General features: G+C 37.7%; 1 protein-coding gene across 2 annotated transcripts in view; it reads left to right on the top strand.

Annotated features, from left to right (window-relative positions):
- RORB (RAR related orphan receptor B) overlaps nt 1-18,461 on the top strand; it is a 196,840-nt gene that overhangs the window by 144,677 nt on the left and 33,702 nt on the right. For both annotated transcript variants that reach the window (XM_066257082.1, XM_066257081.1), the window contains exons 3-4: nt 1,068-1,209; nt 8,455-8,856. In XM_066257082.1, the coding sequence (XP_066113179.1) occupies nt 1,068-1,209; nt 8,455-8,856 (544 nt within the window). The remainder of the gene's footprint in view (nt 1-1,067; nt 1,210-8,454; nt 8,857-18,461) is intronic.

Genomic DNA, 18,461 nt, shown 5'->3' with positions numbered 1-18,461 from the left:
GAGGTCACTGGATTGAAAACCTAGGCTTGCCTGGTCAAGGCACATATGGGAGTTGATGCTTCCTGCTCCTCCCACCTTATCTCTCTCTCTCTTGTCTTTCTCTAAAAAAAGAATATATAAAATCTTTAAAAAGAAAAAGAATAATGAGTGACTAGGGAAATTAGTTAAATAGGTGAATGATACTTCCCTATCTCTGGAGAAAATGTGTATTTTCCCTAGTAGGGTTTTCTGTAAGGTAACTAAGGTGAGTGATATCCAAAGATTAAAAAAATAATAAACTCAGCTGTTGGTTTATTCATAAAGCTAATGTATGGTCCATGGCCATTCATTTTGTACCAGAAGGATCCAAACTGATTCAAACTGATTCACCTGAAAACTGCCTACATCACTATAGCCTGAGCCCAGGCAGAGAGCACTAATTCAACTTTTACTTATTGTATATTTTTTATTGAACAGTTTATACACCATATTTTTTAACTCAAAGATTTGATTGATTATGACAGACATCATTGGTTCTAAAAACAGCTTTCTGGATGCATTCTGGCCAAATTAAAGTTTTTTTCAAATGGGTAAAATGCATCTTAGAAACTAGGAGTATAGCGAACATACTGAGCCAAAACTTCTCAGTACTGGTTCTGTGACCAAGCCAACAGTCCACCACCCCCACAGCTCCTGACACAAGCCTGTGTTCTTGTCCCTATCAACTTCTGTCATATTTGGCATAGCAGTGACAATTTTTCTGCCACTCTTTACCCTCTTCCCTTCAAGGCAGGAACCCTGCAGGTTTTCCTTTATATAGAAGAGCATAGCTCACAACTGTCTTTAGTGAAACTGGATTGAATGAATTAATAAATGAATGAATTAATTAATGAATGAATGATACCTTCTGTAGATAGTATGCATTTTTCCTAGTAGAAACATCTGTAAGTATTCCAAGGAAAGGTATCCAAATAATTTTAAAAATTAAACTCAGTTATGTTCACTGTAGAAAATGTAGCAAACACATATGTTAATGGTCTCTGTTCCCACTCTTATAAATCTATCTCTCTCCCATTTTTCCCCTCTAGGGATTCTTTAGGAGGAGCCAGCAGAACAATGCCTCTTACTCCTGCCCAAGGCAGAGAAACTGTTTAATTGACAGAACCAACAGAAACCGTTGCCAACACTGCCGACTGCAGAAGTGTCTTGCCCTAGGAATGTCAAGAGATGGTAAGGCATTGCCTTCCTATTTCTTACATAAAGGCTTTCAAACGGATGCTTTGCTGGAGTCCATTTTAGACTATGGAAGAATTCTAGACAAAGGGAATTGAAGATAAGAAGGAAAAAAAGCACGCGCTGATAGTGCATTAAGAGAAAAGTAAAAACGTACAAAAATATAGTACTGTGTATGAAATAGGAAGAAAGGAAAGACTTCACTGTAGCTTATGGAGCAACCGTGTTAACTAGGTTAGGTGAAAGCCACAAAGGCCTAGATTAAAAGGTAACCACCTGTCCAGTTTGCCTGAAAATGAGAGGTTGGTTCTATGGAAACTGGAACCATTCTGTCTCTGAGTAAATATGACTAGTGCGTAAGTTGCTCAGTATGTGGAGGGAGATGTTAAAGAACTGAACACAGTTCTATGAGAAGGCCAGAAGCTCCACTGGCTGGTCACAGCCACACAGATAAGGAAGTAGACTATTCTGAGTCACAATGAAGATCCCAAACAATATAGCAGCACTCCAAGGTTTAGAAGGGTTATGTACATAGTGTCCTTCTCAGAATATGACTCAAATGTGTGCTTCACCTTCATGCCTCAACCAACTAACTGGGTAGCTTGACTCACAACTGCACTTCTTAAATTAATGAAAGAGGACAAATAACTCAAACAAAGAATTTCTTCCAGCTTTTCTTTCATTTTTAAGCATTCCTCTAAACCAGGGGTAGTCAACCTTTTTATACCTACTGCCCACTTTTGTATCTCTGTTAGTAGTAAAATTTTCTAACCGCCCACTGGTTCCACAGTAATGGTGATTTATAAAGTTCAGAAGTAACTTTACTTTATAAAATGTATAAAGCAGAGTTACAGCAAAGTAAAGCATATAATAATAATTACTTACCAAGTACTTTATGTCGGATTTTTACTATGTTTGGCAGAATAAATCTTTATAACAACTTACTATAGTTAAATCTATCTTTTTATTTATACTTTGGTTGCTCCGCTACCGCCCACCATGAAAGCTGGAACACCCACTAGTGGGCAGTAGGGACCAGGTTGACTACCACTGCTCTAAACTAATTATTTTTCCCTCCTGACATTGGCACAGCACCCCTGTATCAGATTATTAGCAGTCTTGAGTCTTGGGGCCATTTCTGCCTTGTCCCCAGGGTCTGGTTAAAAGCAGACACCTAAATGTTTGTTTAATGAACCATGGCATTCTCTTTTACCTAGAGCATGAGACCGAGACAGTGTTCCTGATACTTATTCTCTTTATATGGCACTGTGGATTTTGTGCCTCTGGCCACACTGCCTCTAATGAATAATTGGCATGGACAGTATCTTGATATAAAGGGATTTTATGAGTTATTAAATTAAATATGGGCCTTTTAGTCATTTGGATAAATTCAAGTCCACATTAGTCTTGATATCCAAACATACAAACTACTTAATTCTTTTTTTTCATTCTCCAAATAGTTATATCTTGAATTTTTGTTTACCTTTTCTCTAATCCTTTATCCACTTAAAGTTGTTGACACAAAAGTATACTTATGAGATAAATTTAACTTTGTGCCCTTAATAGCTTATAGGGAGCTTCTAAAGGTACAGAGATGTAAGTTTCTATAACTTTTTATTTACTACCTGTATATTATTTTTCTAGACTTGGTAACTGCATAAATTTACTCCTAGGGTAAACTTATAGCACTATATATGTCCACATAACTAAAGTGAAGAAAGTGGAGGATGGGAGTTAAGTGGTTTTCAAGATTTATTCAGTAAAATTTTATGGGAAATTGAGTTGATGATTTTGTACTTTATTTTTACCATACAGAGGTAGCAGAGTAATTGATAGTATCTGTAAAGCTCCATTAATAATTGTGCAAAAGGAATAAGCCATTGGGTATTTGTTTTTGTTAATTCTTTCTACAGAAAAAGGAAATATCTCTTTTGAAAGTTCAGATCTTGTGGGTCTGTGCTGGTGTACAGAATCATGGATGAGGGATAGTCATTATGGTCCCAGGCAGAATCAGAAGATTGCCTGAATCCCATGACAGAAAAGAAATGTGTTGGAGAAGGTGGGAGAGAGTGGGTGTCACTCAATGGATAGAACCACAATCTATTCGCAAAGGCAGAGAAATATACTACAGCATATAAATCTCTATGCAAATAAAAGCAATACAGTGTCTGAGGATGAAGGCTAACGATCCATCTTAATTTCGGTTCAGAAACCATTTTGAGGCTGCCAGGAACATCTTCCAAAATGCCTCCTGGGCATGTCTTATGTCATACTAATGAGGAGAAATGCTCAGAGATGGGAGTGGTGGTTGGGAATGAGGAAAAGAGGCTCCAGCAGAAGAAAAAAAATTACTTTCTTTAAGAGAAAACAAATTCTTCTTTACTATATTACATAGAAGAAGTGTGCTCTGAACCTTGATTATAAACAGTAATTTATACCAAATAAATTATTCTAATACCAGGGAAGCTAAATAAGTAATGCCAAATATGTGGTATTAAAGGATTAGAAAGCCCTAAAATTATGGTCGTTTAGCTATGTCTAGTAAGGACTCAAGAATGAGAGGTGGGATTTCTCCTGCCACTAATTTATTATAACCACCTTCTGCTAATTAAACAAATATTTTCAAAGTCCTTTAGCAGTAATGCCAGTAGCCAGGGTAAAATGTCCTCACACCTAACTTATTTCTATATGCATTCTACCTACCTTCCCTCAGACATGAAGTGGCATTTTCATTTTGGTATTTGCATTTTCTCTCTGTATTATACCTGGCTCCAAGAATGCTTACTTTACCACACCTGGCCACTGAAACAACATGGCTGCTAGTAGATAGTTTGATGTAACTGTTAAAATCACTGAGCTTTTATCCTTCTGTAGTAGCTTATTAGCCATAGCACATATATGAATAAATAACAAACTTGGCCATAACATTTTGTTCAAATTTAGTTCAAGCAAAGACTCAAAAATCAAGTCTACTTGGAATACATACATATGTGTTTATGTTTATGTGTATAATAAGGTGAAGGTATGCAGGTATATGTGTATAAATCAATACCATGTATATGCAAACTGAATCTTCCCCACCATCTTACTTTTTTTTCTTTTTAACTGGACATTTCAAAAATGTTAGTTGCAGGAATCTTCCATGTAAACTATTTCCAGTTGTATTACTACAAGCAACAGAAAAATACTTAGCATCAGTAGAAAGATATTGATAAACCACGATACCCACTTTCCAGCAGTCAAGTCTGTGTCCTCCCTAGTGACATGCCTCTATGGAAAACTAAAACCTGCCTTACAAGGACAGGTTTCACTGATCAGGCTTCTTGTTCAGAATGGCATTATCCAATATGGTATTCAAATGTCACTACTTACACTGAAATTTGTTAATTAAAATTAAATAAAGTTTAAAATTCAGTTTTTAAGTCATACTAGTTATATTTCACATGCTCAATAGCCATGTGTGGCTTGTGGCTATCCTCTTGGAAAGCACAGAGAGCACCCAATCATCACAGGGAGTTCTGTTGGACAATACTTAAGGAAGAGGATGAGAAAGAATATTTTTAAATTATCAATAGCTTTGAGTAGATTGAATCAGATTTTTTTCTACAAAGCTTAAAGCACTGTAAAAAAAAAAAGGCATATCCTTGAAACTTAAGAGTTAAATTAAGACTAGTTTCCTTAGTAAACAGCAAGAGATAAATACAGAGAACTTTACAACCAAAAATAAGAGAAGATAGTTTACAGAATGACTATGGAAAGTCATAGGTGACAGTTATACAATTGGGTTATATTGAAACCAAAAACTAGTGTCTAGCTATCATGTGGTAGTAAGTAGAAGTCTTTTAAGAAGCAATGACTTTGTTTCATTGTTACTCCAAAAACTCATTCCAGTTAGAATCCCACAATCCAAATAAATATAAAAATATTTCCAATATTTTGTGGGAAACTGTTCTTTGCTAGTTTGAGATCAAAATGAGGGTCAAGAGCTTATCATGAGCAAATACCATCATCACTGAATATTTATAAAGCTCTTGCAATGTATACAGAATTGTGCTAGTTTCTCTGAGAGCTAGCTGTTTAACATAAGACTGCCTCTATACTCAAATGAATCTCATTAACAGAATAATTCAAGTTTGAGAGGAGCAAACACTTAAAATATGTGCGATTGTGATTAATGGTTAGTGGTAAGAAGAATGCTAATATTTGAAAATATAATAGTAATAGAGCTTTTGTTGAAATAGGCTTGTGATTACAATAAATGTATGTATTTACAAATAGTGACAAGGAATTATTTATGATGTTAAGAAAGTTCAGTAACTTTACTTTGCCATGCACTATAATTTTTTCCCAAATATGTCATTATATTTATTATAGAAAGGGGCATAAAACTGAAACACTGGCTAGTCAGTATCTCTGAAATAAATGGAAAATTTATTCTAAAATAGTATTAGAATAATTGTTAGTGAAGTCTGTGACTTAGGATGGAGCCTGATAACCTCAAAAGGTAGCAGTGCTTTAAGTTGTTTCTCTGAAAATATTTTAGTTTGCTCAGTGACCTGATAAGTTAATTTCTTAGAAAGGCATAATTATTCACCATTGAGTTTTCAGACATTCACCAGCGCACAGTTCTTGACAGCACACTTATTTGACATTGTTAGCTTTGATTTTGAGATCAATGGTTAACAGCAGAATACTGAACTGAAAATTGTTAAATACAGGGTTTTCATTGGGCTCATTCATTCATCTGCCAACAACTATAGGTCAGTCTGTGTCTCTTCTGATTAGAGATGGCCTTGTCCAGATGATTGAGGTGGCTCAGCTCTACTTCACGTAGCTTATCCTCCAGCAAGCTAGGTTAGGCATTTCCTTCTCCTGGTGAGACAGTCACACAGGTACTTTGGAAGCCTCTGTTTGTGTTACATATGTCAATACCCCATTGGCCCAGAGCAGGCCACATGTCAAGGGGTGGAGTAAGAATGCCTACACGGATGAAAGGGCACTGAAAATTTACACAGGGAAGAAATGGGAGTACGTAAGAAAAATCAGGGTCATTAATAAAATCAATCCACCACAATGTATATTTTAGCTAAATATAGAATGGATAGAAATCTAAAACAAGGATTCAATGGAAAGGAGCTTTTTTAAAAGGCACTGCAATTTTGTCTTTGTTAGAAGAGTTTCTCGTTATCGATATTTTCTCTGTATACATTCAAAACTAACAAATGCAAAACTATTCTACTAAAGAAAGTCAGAAAGTAGAGATACTTGAGCCAAAATAAAAATCTTAATCTATAGCCATAGATACAAATTTGGTATTCATCACCATAGCTCTGTAACAAAGAGCTGTTCTAAGCCAAAATGGATGTAACAAACAAAGAGTCAGCAAAAAAAGAAGCATGCCACATTACTTTGTTGGGGGGAGGGTATTCTGAATCCAAATATATCGTAGTTTTGTTTTTTTTTTACACAAAGAGGTTTCTTCCACTAGAGAATTATATGTAGTAAGTTATTTATAAATATATAATAAAAAGGTACTGAGAATACTTTCCCTAAAAGTTATTATGGAATTCTATTCATCTATACAAATATCACAGGAATTAGTAAGCAAATAAATTTTTCTTTGAGAAACAGAGTCTAATAAAGTCAGTGACTCTACAAAGTTAAATATAAATATATAAATGATTCAAGACCTTGTAGAAATGACAGCTGAGGTAGAAAGAGGAACTTGGTCTGAATTAACCAGATCAATTGTCTTCATTCAGAAAAATTACCAGATAATTTCCTCTTGTTTTCCAAAGTAGACAGTGTCAGAAAGTAAGAACATAGGCTTTGAAGAAGGATTGAAGAGAAACAGGAGGAGTTGTGGCTTCTCTAAGTCCACCCCTCACCTCCACAATCAGGTAGGCATGAAGGAGGAAAGTGCATGCCCAACAATGCAAAGTATAACGCGGTTACCCAGAACTAATCTCATAGCCACACCTGTCAGTGACAGAGGCTGGGAAATGTAGTCTCCATTCTGAACAGCTGATGCTTAGATAAAATTTGGTAGCCCTGTAACCAACAGAAAGAGAAAATGAATACTGAAGGAATATGGGGAGGGGGGTGAGATGGGAGCTCTTTCACAGAAGGAATCTCTTCTGTGGGTTCTGCATGCTGGAGAGTTCTTCAGCACTTCACCATTCTGATATCCTCAAAAGTTATTCTCATCAACCTTAATGACGAAAACAGGGATTGAACCTGTTTCTACTCTCCACATTTTTGCCTTCTACATTCTCTGAGTTCTCAACACCAACAGGTGATGGAAACATTGTCACTAAAGAAAATAGAAACTCAGAGAAGAACCCCCCAGTTTGTCATAGTTCCCACTATTAACATGAGTTGAATGACATACTGCTTGATGATTCAGACAAGGTAGCCCCTTGACTGGATTTTCACATCCTAAAGTGGAGTTGACAGCTTGTGGGGAAAAATGTCAATATCCACAACAGTTCAGGAGATTAAGCTCTACAAGTTAAGAAACAATGCATTCAGATGATAGCATCCTCATATTACTCTCTTGACTACTCACAGAGCCTCTTCCTCCTTTTTCTTCAGAATGGCTAAGGATTTGTCCAGAAGAGATGGGCAATGTAGAACTTGGGGGTGGTAGAATGAGAGAGGAGGGGTTACTGTTTATTCACTTGCTGGCCACTGAATACACAAAATTACTATTATTTGATCCCAAAAGCCAACTGAAGGCAAATGGATGTGGTTTAGTTAAAATTGTATTTATCACCCTGCCTTGATCTTACCCAACACACTATAGAAAATAGTGAAATAATATGATCCTGTGCAACAATCTAGTAATTCTAATGCTTAGGAGGGGAAGCTAAAAATGAGTTTTGGTTATTTGAATAGCAGGTACTATTTGGTAGGGTGTTTTTTTATGATTGTTTTCCCCACAAGTAAAAAAAGAACAAGAAAGAATGCTTTCTAACTTCATGTCAACAAGAAATATGTAAGTTTTCACATTTCTTCCTAGCTTAGACTTAGTTCTCACTGTGCGCATAAACCAGTACAGACACCCACAAATACAACCTTTCACCAGGTATGGAGTGCAAGTGACTGGACTTTTGGGTTATGGTGCTAGGAGTTTGTGCATTTGATGGTTTAGAAGACAACTATGCCTGACCCTTTGGACTTCAAATGGTTAATGAGAATGATAACCACAAGGGCTGTTTTCTGCTTTTCTCTCCAACCCAGCTGTGAAGTTTGGAAGGATGTCCAAGAAGCAAAGGGACAGCCTATATGCAGAGGTGCAGAAGCACCAGCAGCGGCTGCAGGAGCAGCGGCAGCAGCAGAGTGGGGAGGCAGAAGCCCTTGCTAGGGTGTATAGCAGCAGCATCAGCAACAGCCTCAGCAACCTGAACAATGAGGCCAGCGGCACTTATACCAATGGACATGTCATTGACCTGCCCAAGTCCGAAGGTTACTACAGCGTGGATTCTGGCCAGCCATCCCCTGATCAGTCAGGACTTGACATGACTGGAATCAAACAGATAAAGCAAGAACCCATCTATGACCTCACATCTGTATCCAACTTGTTTACCTATAGCTCTTTCAACAACGGGCAGTTAGCACCAGGGATAACAATAACTGAGATTGGTAAGTGAAGTCTCTTCCAGCTCACTTTTTGATATTCTGCTTTGAAATTGCCTTGTTCCTATTTAGAATGGTCATTTTCTTAGGTCTATTTTGAATTCACTTGCATTCATGTCTTCTAGCAAGAAAACTAATTGATTTTAAAATATAGTCTAATAACTGCAAAGGAAGAAAGAAAATATAAATAGAAAGATGCTATCTGTAAAGAACAGATGCTATCTATTAAATTTGGGTTCGTGACTATAAAAAAAGTTTATCGATATAAACAGGAAAATTTTAGCAAGGATTCACAGTGGTTTAATGTAAAATAATACACTGTTTAATGTGAAATAATTAAGGGTATAGAAATAGTATGTAAAATTGAATGAACAAGGCTCCAACTGTTCCTCTAAGATAACTGGGGACAAACCATAAGCAAATGGTACTTCAGTTTTCTTCTTAGTAAAGGCAGAGGAGTAGAGCAGAAGACCACTAAGTCTCTTAAAAATCTTAATTCAAGCCCTGGCCGGTTGGCTCAGCAGTAGAGTCGGCCTGGCGTGCGGGGCACCCGGGTTCAATTCCCGGCCAGGGCACATAGGAGAAGCACCCATTTGCTTCTCCACTACTCCCCCTCTCCTTCCTCTCTGTCTCTCTCTTCCCCTCCCGCAGCCGAGGCTCCATTGGAGCAAAGATGGCCCGGGCGCTGGGGATGGCTCCTTGGCCTCTGCCCCAGGCGCTAGAGTGGCTCTGGTCTCGGCAGAGCGACGCCCCGGAGGGGCAGAGCATCTCCCCCTGCCCCTGGTGGGCGTGCCGGGTGGATCCCGGTCGGGCGCATGCGGGAGTCTGTCTCTCCCCGTTTCCAGCTTCAGAAAAATACCCCCCTCGCAAAAAAAATCTTAATTCAAGAATTCTACATGGAATAAAGTCTTAATTATGGGCAATGAAAGAGCATAGTCTGAAATGTTACTGAACCTCAGAGCAACAAATAGGCTCTGGTGGGTAGGGCTAGTCACAGGCATGATTGTGTCAGCAACTCAGTCCTCTTTCTGCTGTGATGTCCTTTGATTCCTAAGGAGGGGACTTTAAGGGTGTCCTATCCTAGGATGCTCTCTTCTGACCTGTCGTGACTATGTTTTACCCTATGAAGCTCAGAAGCCTATTAACCACTGATCTTATTAATTTAATTACCATAAAAATGTTAATGTAGGTTTAATACATTACCCTCTTGGGTGACAGAGATGCATGCGTGTTAGCAGTAGCCCAGAAGAGCTAAACAAACAGTGGTTATGCCAGGCTTTGTTGCAGTAGTCAGTGTAGTGGGGAAGGCAGTGTAGCACTCAGGGAACTTTGAGGCCCCTCGCACCCCATCCTGAGAGGTGGCAGAGAAGGAGTGTTTAAGAACCAGGTCACCAGAGTTCAAATCCTGACTCTGTGGCTTATTATTTGAGGTGGAGCAAGTTTCTAAAACCCAGTTTACTCATCTTTTTTGTTTGTTTATGTTTTATTGTTCATGTTTAAAAAGAAGAAGTTATTAGTTCCTAGATCAAATGGCAGTTATAAGACTTGAATGAGTTAATTCTTGGAAAACAGAGCAATGTTTGGAACTCATCTAGCACTCACTAACTCTCGGCTGATATTGCTTGCATACCATGTGCTCAGGCACCTTCTATGTCTACACTGAGTAGGAGCCTAAAGACTATGAGTGTTTTAAATAAAGTTGATGTGAGCACATAATGAGTACATGCCATATGCATCTTGGTCACTTTCACCATCTGGTTGAGAAAGAAGCAATATTATACAACTATAAAACCTGAAACGTTATTTCTCTCTTTTAGCCATTCAAGATGTGACAGTGAGTATAGAAGTTGTTGACAAAACACCTGTAAAAACATTCACATCTGAGAGACATAGAAAACTGAACATCAGCTATAATACAAAAACTAGCTATTTTTACTGCTATCCTTAACCTTGCTTTTAAACTACGTCACAGGCACTTCACATACATTTAATTTTCACAAGTATCTAATAAGATAAGTCAAAATATTATTCCCACTTTATAGATGAGGAAACAGAGGCTTAGAGATATCTCATGACCTTTCCAGGGTCCTTTGGTTACTAAGTGACAGAGCCAGGTTCCACTCCAGGAAGTCTTGATTCCAGAGTTTTTTTCTATGCTACCTGTTGTGGGTTTAATATCCACAGACTACATTGTCAACCAGTAGAAATGGCCTTTTTAAGAGTCACTTAATATTTCTAAGAGAACATGTTACAAGAAAGAAGGGAAGAAAAAAAGAAAGAAGAAAGAAAGAAAGAAAGAAAGAAAGAAAGAAAGAAAGAAAGAAAGAGAGAGAGAGAGAGAGAGAGGGAGGGAGGGAGGGAGGGGAGGGGAGGGGAGGGGAGGGGAGGGGAGGGGAGGGGAGGGAGGGGAGAAGGAAGGAAGGAAGGAAGGAAGGAAGGAAGGAAGGAAGGAAGGAAGGAAGGAAGGAAGGAAGGAAGGAAGGAAGGAATAAATTAGCACCGTATTTTGTTTTTATCCTACTAAATATCTGAGCACAGGAGTGCTATTGATTTGGAACACATTTAGGAACACATGTTCAAAACCTAATGAAACAAAACTCACAATTGTTTGGCCACCTTCTGCCCCATATCCAAAAAATAAAGGATTGTAGGAATTCAAAAATCAGTTTCCTTATCATTTAGAATCATTAGGAAGCACGGAAAAGAGATACAGCCCAAACCATCAGGTCTGGGTAACCCTAGGCAAGTCACTTTTCCTCTCTGGCTGTCAGTCTGTTCATCTCTGACCTGATGCCTTTCAACTAAATAATCTCAAAATACATTGAGATATTCTACACAGTGATACTCAAAGTGGACTAGCATATATATTTTTAATTCTTTCAAGATACCATTAGTCTTTAGAATCTCTAGTTATTCTCTAAACTTTGGAGACTGCTTTCATCAGATGTTTAGGTATGTAATTAAAATGTCCTGCTAATGCTCCCATATCTAGCAGGCTCTTAAACCTAAATATTGACTCGAGTCATTTTGGTTAAAACAGCAATGCCATCTAGTGGACACAAACTCCTTCTATGGGCGTCAAATATAGGTACCTATGACAAACCACAATAGTGGGACCTGCTATTCTTTCCTGCATCATTCGAAAAACTGCCATTCATTTCACGGAAACACTAAGTCCCTAACAGTGTCATTGGTTGGGAAGCACCAAAGGTATAGCACTAGTGGTTAAGAACTTTGGTTCTGGAGTCAGATTGCCTGAATTAAGACCCGGTGGGCCTCTTCCCTTAAGCAATTTACCTAACCTCTGAATCTCAATTGTAAACCTGGGACAATAATTGTCCCTACCTGTGTGTGTTGATGAAATGAGTTAATATTTGTAAGTTCTTAAGACAACTGTCATGTATAAGCCTCATTATTATTAATATTAGTATTATGATGTTATTAATTTCATTATTATTTAATAACATTAATAGTGCTCACAGACCATATAATCACCTTCCATTGAGCACCTACATTGTGCTGAGCAAGGTCCTATGTTTAATTTTTATAGCAATCCTATTATGCCTGTTATGTAAGTATTTGTATATCCATTTTGTAGATGAAAAATTGAGGCTCAGAAGTTATAAAATTTGTAAAATGCAAAGTAAGCATGTAATCCCAGGTCTGAATACCATCAAAACCCATTTTTTTAATCATCATACTATATTTTTGCTCATCAACAAAGGGAATGCTCATTCGCATTCTCACTGCAAAAAATGTTTGTTGCCACTCGATGACCTTCTAGGTCTGTGCTACAGAGGCACTTACAGCGTGAGCACACTGACATTTTGACTTAACTTGATTAACAAGCATCTGTACTAATCAGGCTGGTGGCAAGCTGTCATAAAGAGAACCCTGTACACACAAGATACAAGATCTGAACCAATTCACTGGGTGAATTCAAGGCTATCTCACACGAAAGAATTTTTTTGACACCATTCTTGGCCTTTAGAAATTCAGATCTTCTTCCTCTGGTTTCTGGGGCAATGAAATGTGTACAACCAGGTCATTATTCTGATATTGGGTCATTTTCAAAGGAGTTGTGTTTTAAAACCAGTTTTTTAATTAGTTCGTGTAAATTATAATCTTACAATTTGGAAACTCTTAATAGAATCACATTTAAGAACAAATAAACAGCTATTTAAGTAGCAGTTGGAAGATTCCCAAAAGTCAGTTATATGAATGTTATTCGAGTCAGGAATATTCTTCCAGAAAAACCAAACATGTCTTTCTAAAAGTACACCAAAGAAACTCAGACTTTTTAGGTTAAGGAACCTAATGATGATACTTTCTGTATGAAGAAAGAGGTGGACAGGCCCTTCGTGCATGTTAACCAGTCTGAGCCTTACCATCACCTTCGGGTGGGGGGTGAAGAAATCATCCCCTTGTGCAGAGGAAGAAATTAAGGCTCAGAAACAGTGAGCGATTTTCCTAGACCACAGAGTTAGGTAAGTGGTGAAGCCAAAATTCTAATGTGGGGTTATTGTACTACCTTAGATTGCTAGGCATTCTTTCAAAAACATATTTTTGAAATGTGCCAGGCACTCAAGGCAAGCAGACTGCGATTCCTGACCTCATGATCTAGGAGCCAGGCATGAAAAGAAATAATTGCAATCCAGTGTCATATAAATTCTGGGCCTGATGGTATCTCAAACCCTCCTAGGGGGTGAAGGAAGCCATGTCTCTTATGAGTATTAAGTGTTTCCCATCGTTTTAGAAATAAAAAGTAAAATGTGACTAAGCAAACAGAAAAATATTAAAACATTTTAAGAATTATATCCTCAGGTTTCTCAAAATCCCATTGGAGATAAAGACATGAAATAAGAGAAGGGCAAAAGAAAGCTTCAAATTAATATGTAGGCAGCAGAACTAACTGGGTTTACCTGGCATTTTCCAAGTTAGCATGGTGGATGTGCTATATCTCTGGAAATAAAAAATTTTTCAGTCGTTTTTAAAGGGTGGGAGGCTGGCAAATGGATGCCTGGCAAACAGGCAAAGAAGGAAAGTGGAAGCTCATGTTTTTGCTCCCCTACTATGGCCCTTGGATGAGTTGGGAGATTCTGCAGGAATAAGACTCTTAACGAAAGCTCATTTAAGCTCCGAGATGATTGACAATGTGTCTGTGGGATACCAGCAAACAAGACAATTCAAACTGCCAAACAACACGCTTTTAAAAACAGAAAGGAAAAAATCCATCAAGTTAGCTGTGATGCTAAGGGGATAAATTGCCTTTTACACACATCACCTGGGTTTGCTGTTCTATTCAGTAACTTCATCTCCAGATAAAGGCAATCATTGATCTCTCCCGTGTAATCTTAAAACAGATTTACTTTCATATTCCTTTTGTGTTCTATTTATCGAACCTGGAATTTTAAGCATCAAAAACAGAAATAAAAATTTTTATCTATTACAGAAACTGCGTATTAATAGTTAGAGGAGATTAAAAAGAGGGATTGTCCCAAAAGTGATATATCCCTTGTAGTGTACTAATTTATTCTATCAAATCAATACAGAAGTATAAAGATATGACTAGTGCTCTTTTATTTTGGGGAATTCTATAAAAACTGTTGACATTTCAATTATTGCTTATTAAGAGCCCCAAGTAAGTGCTATGGTCTTCAGAGAAGACTTTTAATGACACTATTCTGAAAATAAATATTTTATAACTGCTTTACTCTGTCTATACATATTTATATGTATATTAGATAAATATGCATCTTCCTATCTATACACATTTAACTACTCATTCAGAAATGGTACAGAAAATAGAACTGAACTCTAGCCGTGCACTTTCTACATCCTCTGATTATACCTGTATCAAATATAGGTAGGCATTTGATTTAGGCGTGACTACCTATTCATTAAAACGAATGAAAGTAGACTGAACTATGAAAAAAATCATTAAAGCAGCATGAGGAAAGGTAAATCCAGTATCTTTAGTTCTTCCTTTCTTACTTTGAATTCACAGCATCTTATGAACTGCCACGGTCATCTGACACCCCCTCCCACCCTTACCCCAACCACCAGTCCTCTGCAGGTAGTTTAGGAAAAGTACATTGAAACTGAGAACCCTAACTGCATGTACTGGCCATATGAACTGGGTAGAAATTAATTCAGCTTTCTGAGGCTCGGTCCCTTCATCTGAAAAATCAGGTGGTTGAACTAAATGACTTTGAAGGATTATTGTTCTTCCATATTCTGGTAGGAGCTTTGGCCATAGGAACACAGATGGATCGGGTAGTGGAGAGGAGGGGATTTGCAGGCAACCAGGCAATCCTGACCTATGCAGAAGCACTTGCCTATGGCAGTAGCCAGCTGGGCTTCCCTTCCAAGGAGCAGGACCACATTCGACACTTTGCATAGGGCAGAATGACTCTTTCATTATTAATAACCACAATCAAATCAGAATTGTGCACCAGCCTCTTCTTTCCAACCACCCTCCTAAAAAACAAACAAATGAACAAAACAAAAATAAGATATCTGATTAAAATGAAAATCAAGGATAATCAGAGGCAGCTCGAGAGGATGGTGACTAATTCCAGAATACCCCAATTCATGGACGATCAATGTAAAAAATTAGCTGCTGTACAGATACAGTTCCAGGGCAAATCCACCTGTCCTCTCTGGCTAACTCCAACCTGATTACCTCCCCAAACCCCTTTTAAGAGATAAAAGGAAACTATAAAATGAGGATGTGTTTTGACTTGTAAGGGACCAACCTTATCCCAGACCTACATAGGTCACTTTGGTCAATGAAGAGGGACTTACCTGACTCCTCTGAAATTTTAACACCACCTTGTTCTTTGCCAGTCACAGAATATCTTTCAAGAGGCTGCTATTTCCAGAATCCTGCCTCTGTCTCAAAAAAAAAAAAAAAAAAGAATTCCCCAAGTACAAGGACTGGGACAATCAACTTGATTTGTCATCAGTCCATGACCATAAATTATTCTAGAGCATCCTAGCACAAAGAACACTGTAGTTCTTTGCTATGATTATTTAAATCCATCTTTCTAGATATCCTTTAAATACCTCTCAAACATTGTCTAAAAATCACCTGATGATATGTTGTGATCACCCTACTGTCATGCTCAGGCAGTGATTGCCCATAACTGAAGTCAATTGCACAATGTGGACAAAAGCATTTTGTAACCAGCAAAGCTCTAAACAAATACGAAGTTGTGATACACACATGCATGCTTAATTCAAGTACTTAAACATATCTGTTGATAGTAGTACTTGTATACATATTCGTCACTACATGCTTGTACCTCTGTTAATAAGCTTTTCTAACTAGGTGAATCTTCTAAATCGCCTTTTTTCTATTTTGAGTTAAAATTGTGCAAAATTGATCTTCCTCAGTGACTTTCCCTAGAGATACTAGTTTGGGATTAATTTTTTACTCAGAATTCAGAATTTCATAAGAAGATTCTAAAATCCATCTACCTAGGGGGGGAAAAAAACTATTGAGAAGCTATTGGAAAACCAATTCCATTTTATACACTCAATTTCAAAAGCCATAGCAGATATGAAATATTCTGCAGTAAGAAGGAGGAAAAAAGATTTCAAGAGGTTCTGCTGTGACTTATCGAGGGAAGAAATGTGTATGCTTGTAAGATAGCCTCTAAAACAGCCCCCCCTGTTGATTTTTTTCTTCAAGGCTTGATATTGGCTCGCTGAAAAAGCTCTGAATTGCTTTTCTATTGATCGAAGTGGACAGGTACTCTCTTAACCTCAGTGTCACGCCTATTTTGGGAAGAGCTGGCTAGGGTTAAAATACCACATGGGCCATGGAATACAGAAATGTTGACTGATGGCCAGGTTGCTGGAGGTCAGCACTTCGTTATTAGCACAGTATTCAATCAAGTTATCAGGTTCCCTCTACCAGCCAATACACTATTTATGTGATGTTTACAAAATTGGGGAAACCTGTTGGGATTGTTCCTAACTAGAAAGACTTTTGGTTTATTTATTTTACTTTTATTTTTGGTTATAAAATTTCCTTTGACAATTTACCCTCAAAACTGAGGAGACACAATTTACTATTTAAATTTGAACCATACTTATGAGGTCTATTATGGCACTACTATTTGGTTTTCAGATAGGTTATTCTAGGAAAATTTTGTGCTAAACTATTTTGAAAACACTTATTTTGAAACATTAGTCAAAATTAAATGTACTAGTTAAATAATCAAGTTACTTTAAAAATTTTAGATCAAATGTTAGAAAATGTAAAATTGCCTCCAGAGATTTCCTCTGAATTAATTCTTCCTAAAGGTCAGAATTACATTGACTAAATTTCCAAAGAGAGGTGGGGTGGGGGGAGGAATTGCCTGTGTTTAAATTAACAGTCAATCCATATGTCAGCAAAATCCAAATAGTAAAAGTCAATCCTAATGATGGCCCTGAGCAATTTTCATAATTAGGTTTTCATCATCTGTGACCCACTAATTGTGCTTCAAGTAGTATGCGGAGGTGGAGGGGTTTTTTGTTTGTTTTTTTGTTTTAATTAATTGAATTTATTGGGATGACATTGGTTCGCAAAACTATACCAGTTTCAAGAGTACAACTCAGTAAAGCACCATCTGTACACCTCATTATTCAGCCTCCACCCCAAGCGAAGTCCCTTTCCATCCCCATTCCCTCCTCAGCCCCTTTGCCCACCTCCATGTGGCCCTTCCTCCCCTTTTCCTCTGCTTATCACCACACTGTTGTCTCTGTCTACGTGTTATGTATATATGCTTTTTGGCAAATCTTTTCATTTTCATTCCTCCAGTCCACTCACCCTCCTCCTCTCAGATAGCTGTCAGTCTGTCTCATGTGTCCATGCCTCTGTTTCTATTTTGTTCATCAGTTTTTAGCCTTCTCTGGATCCCACACATAAGTGAGAGGTGCCGTTTTTAAAAAGAGAGTGGGGAAAGATTTTAATGGGCTCTGGATTATACTATTTTTTGTTTGTTTGTCTGTCCTATCAAGACTCTTCAAGTGCTTTTAGGACTGTGAGCTGTACTGGCAACCTCTGTGAGTCAAAACAGAGAGAAATTTCTGGGTAGACCCTCAGACACAAGTTGTCATGCTTCACAGAGCCCTTAGAAAATGTCTCTGCTGCCAAATCCTTCTGCAGATGGCAAATTAAACCCAAAGAAACTAAGACTTTAAGATGTTTAAGTGACTTCCCAAAGAACACAAAATAAAAGCCTGAAGGGGGTCATACTGGCCTCCTCCATCTTATAACTCACCAATTCTAGCGCACTGAAGTAAGTCAATCTTTGCTGATTGTTCTACAAAGGCCGTCTTTTACTAAGAAAGTTACTAAGAAAGTTTTGAGCTGTAATGTCTTCATAATAGATTCTTTCTCAATTTTCTTAGCTAGTTTGAAGAAAGAGAACGGTAATTTCCCAAAATTAGGCATGTACTATTGCAATAAAACAAAACACTTGGGAGCCAAAACAGCTTGCCATTATTAAATTATTAAGAGGTCACCCTCTTAGTTCATTTGTTTTGTTGTATGTTATTTTTTCCCCTTTGTATATACTCTGCTTAAACACAAATGCTGTAAAAAAAATTTTCAGTTT

Source organism: Saccopteryx bilineata, chromosome 2 (genome assembly GCF_036850765.1).
Source record: "Saccopteryx bilineata isolate mSacBil1 chromosome 2, mSacBil1_pri_phased_curated, whole genome shotgun sequence".
NCBI classification, from domain to species: domain Eukaryota; kingdom Metazoa; phylum Chordata; class Mammalia; order Chiroptera; family Emballonuridae; genus Saccopteryx; species Saccopteryx bilineata.
This window is presented reverse-complemented; position numbering and strand designations above follow the sequence as displayed.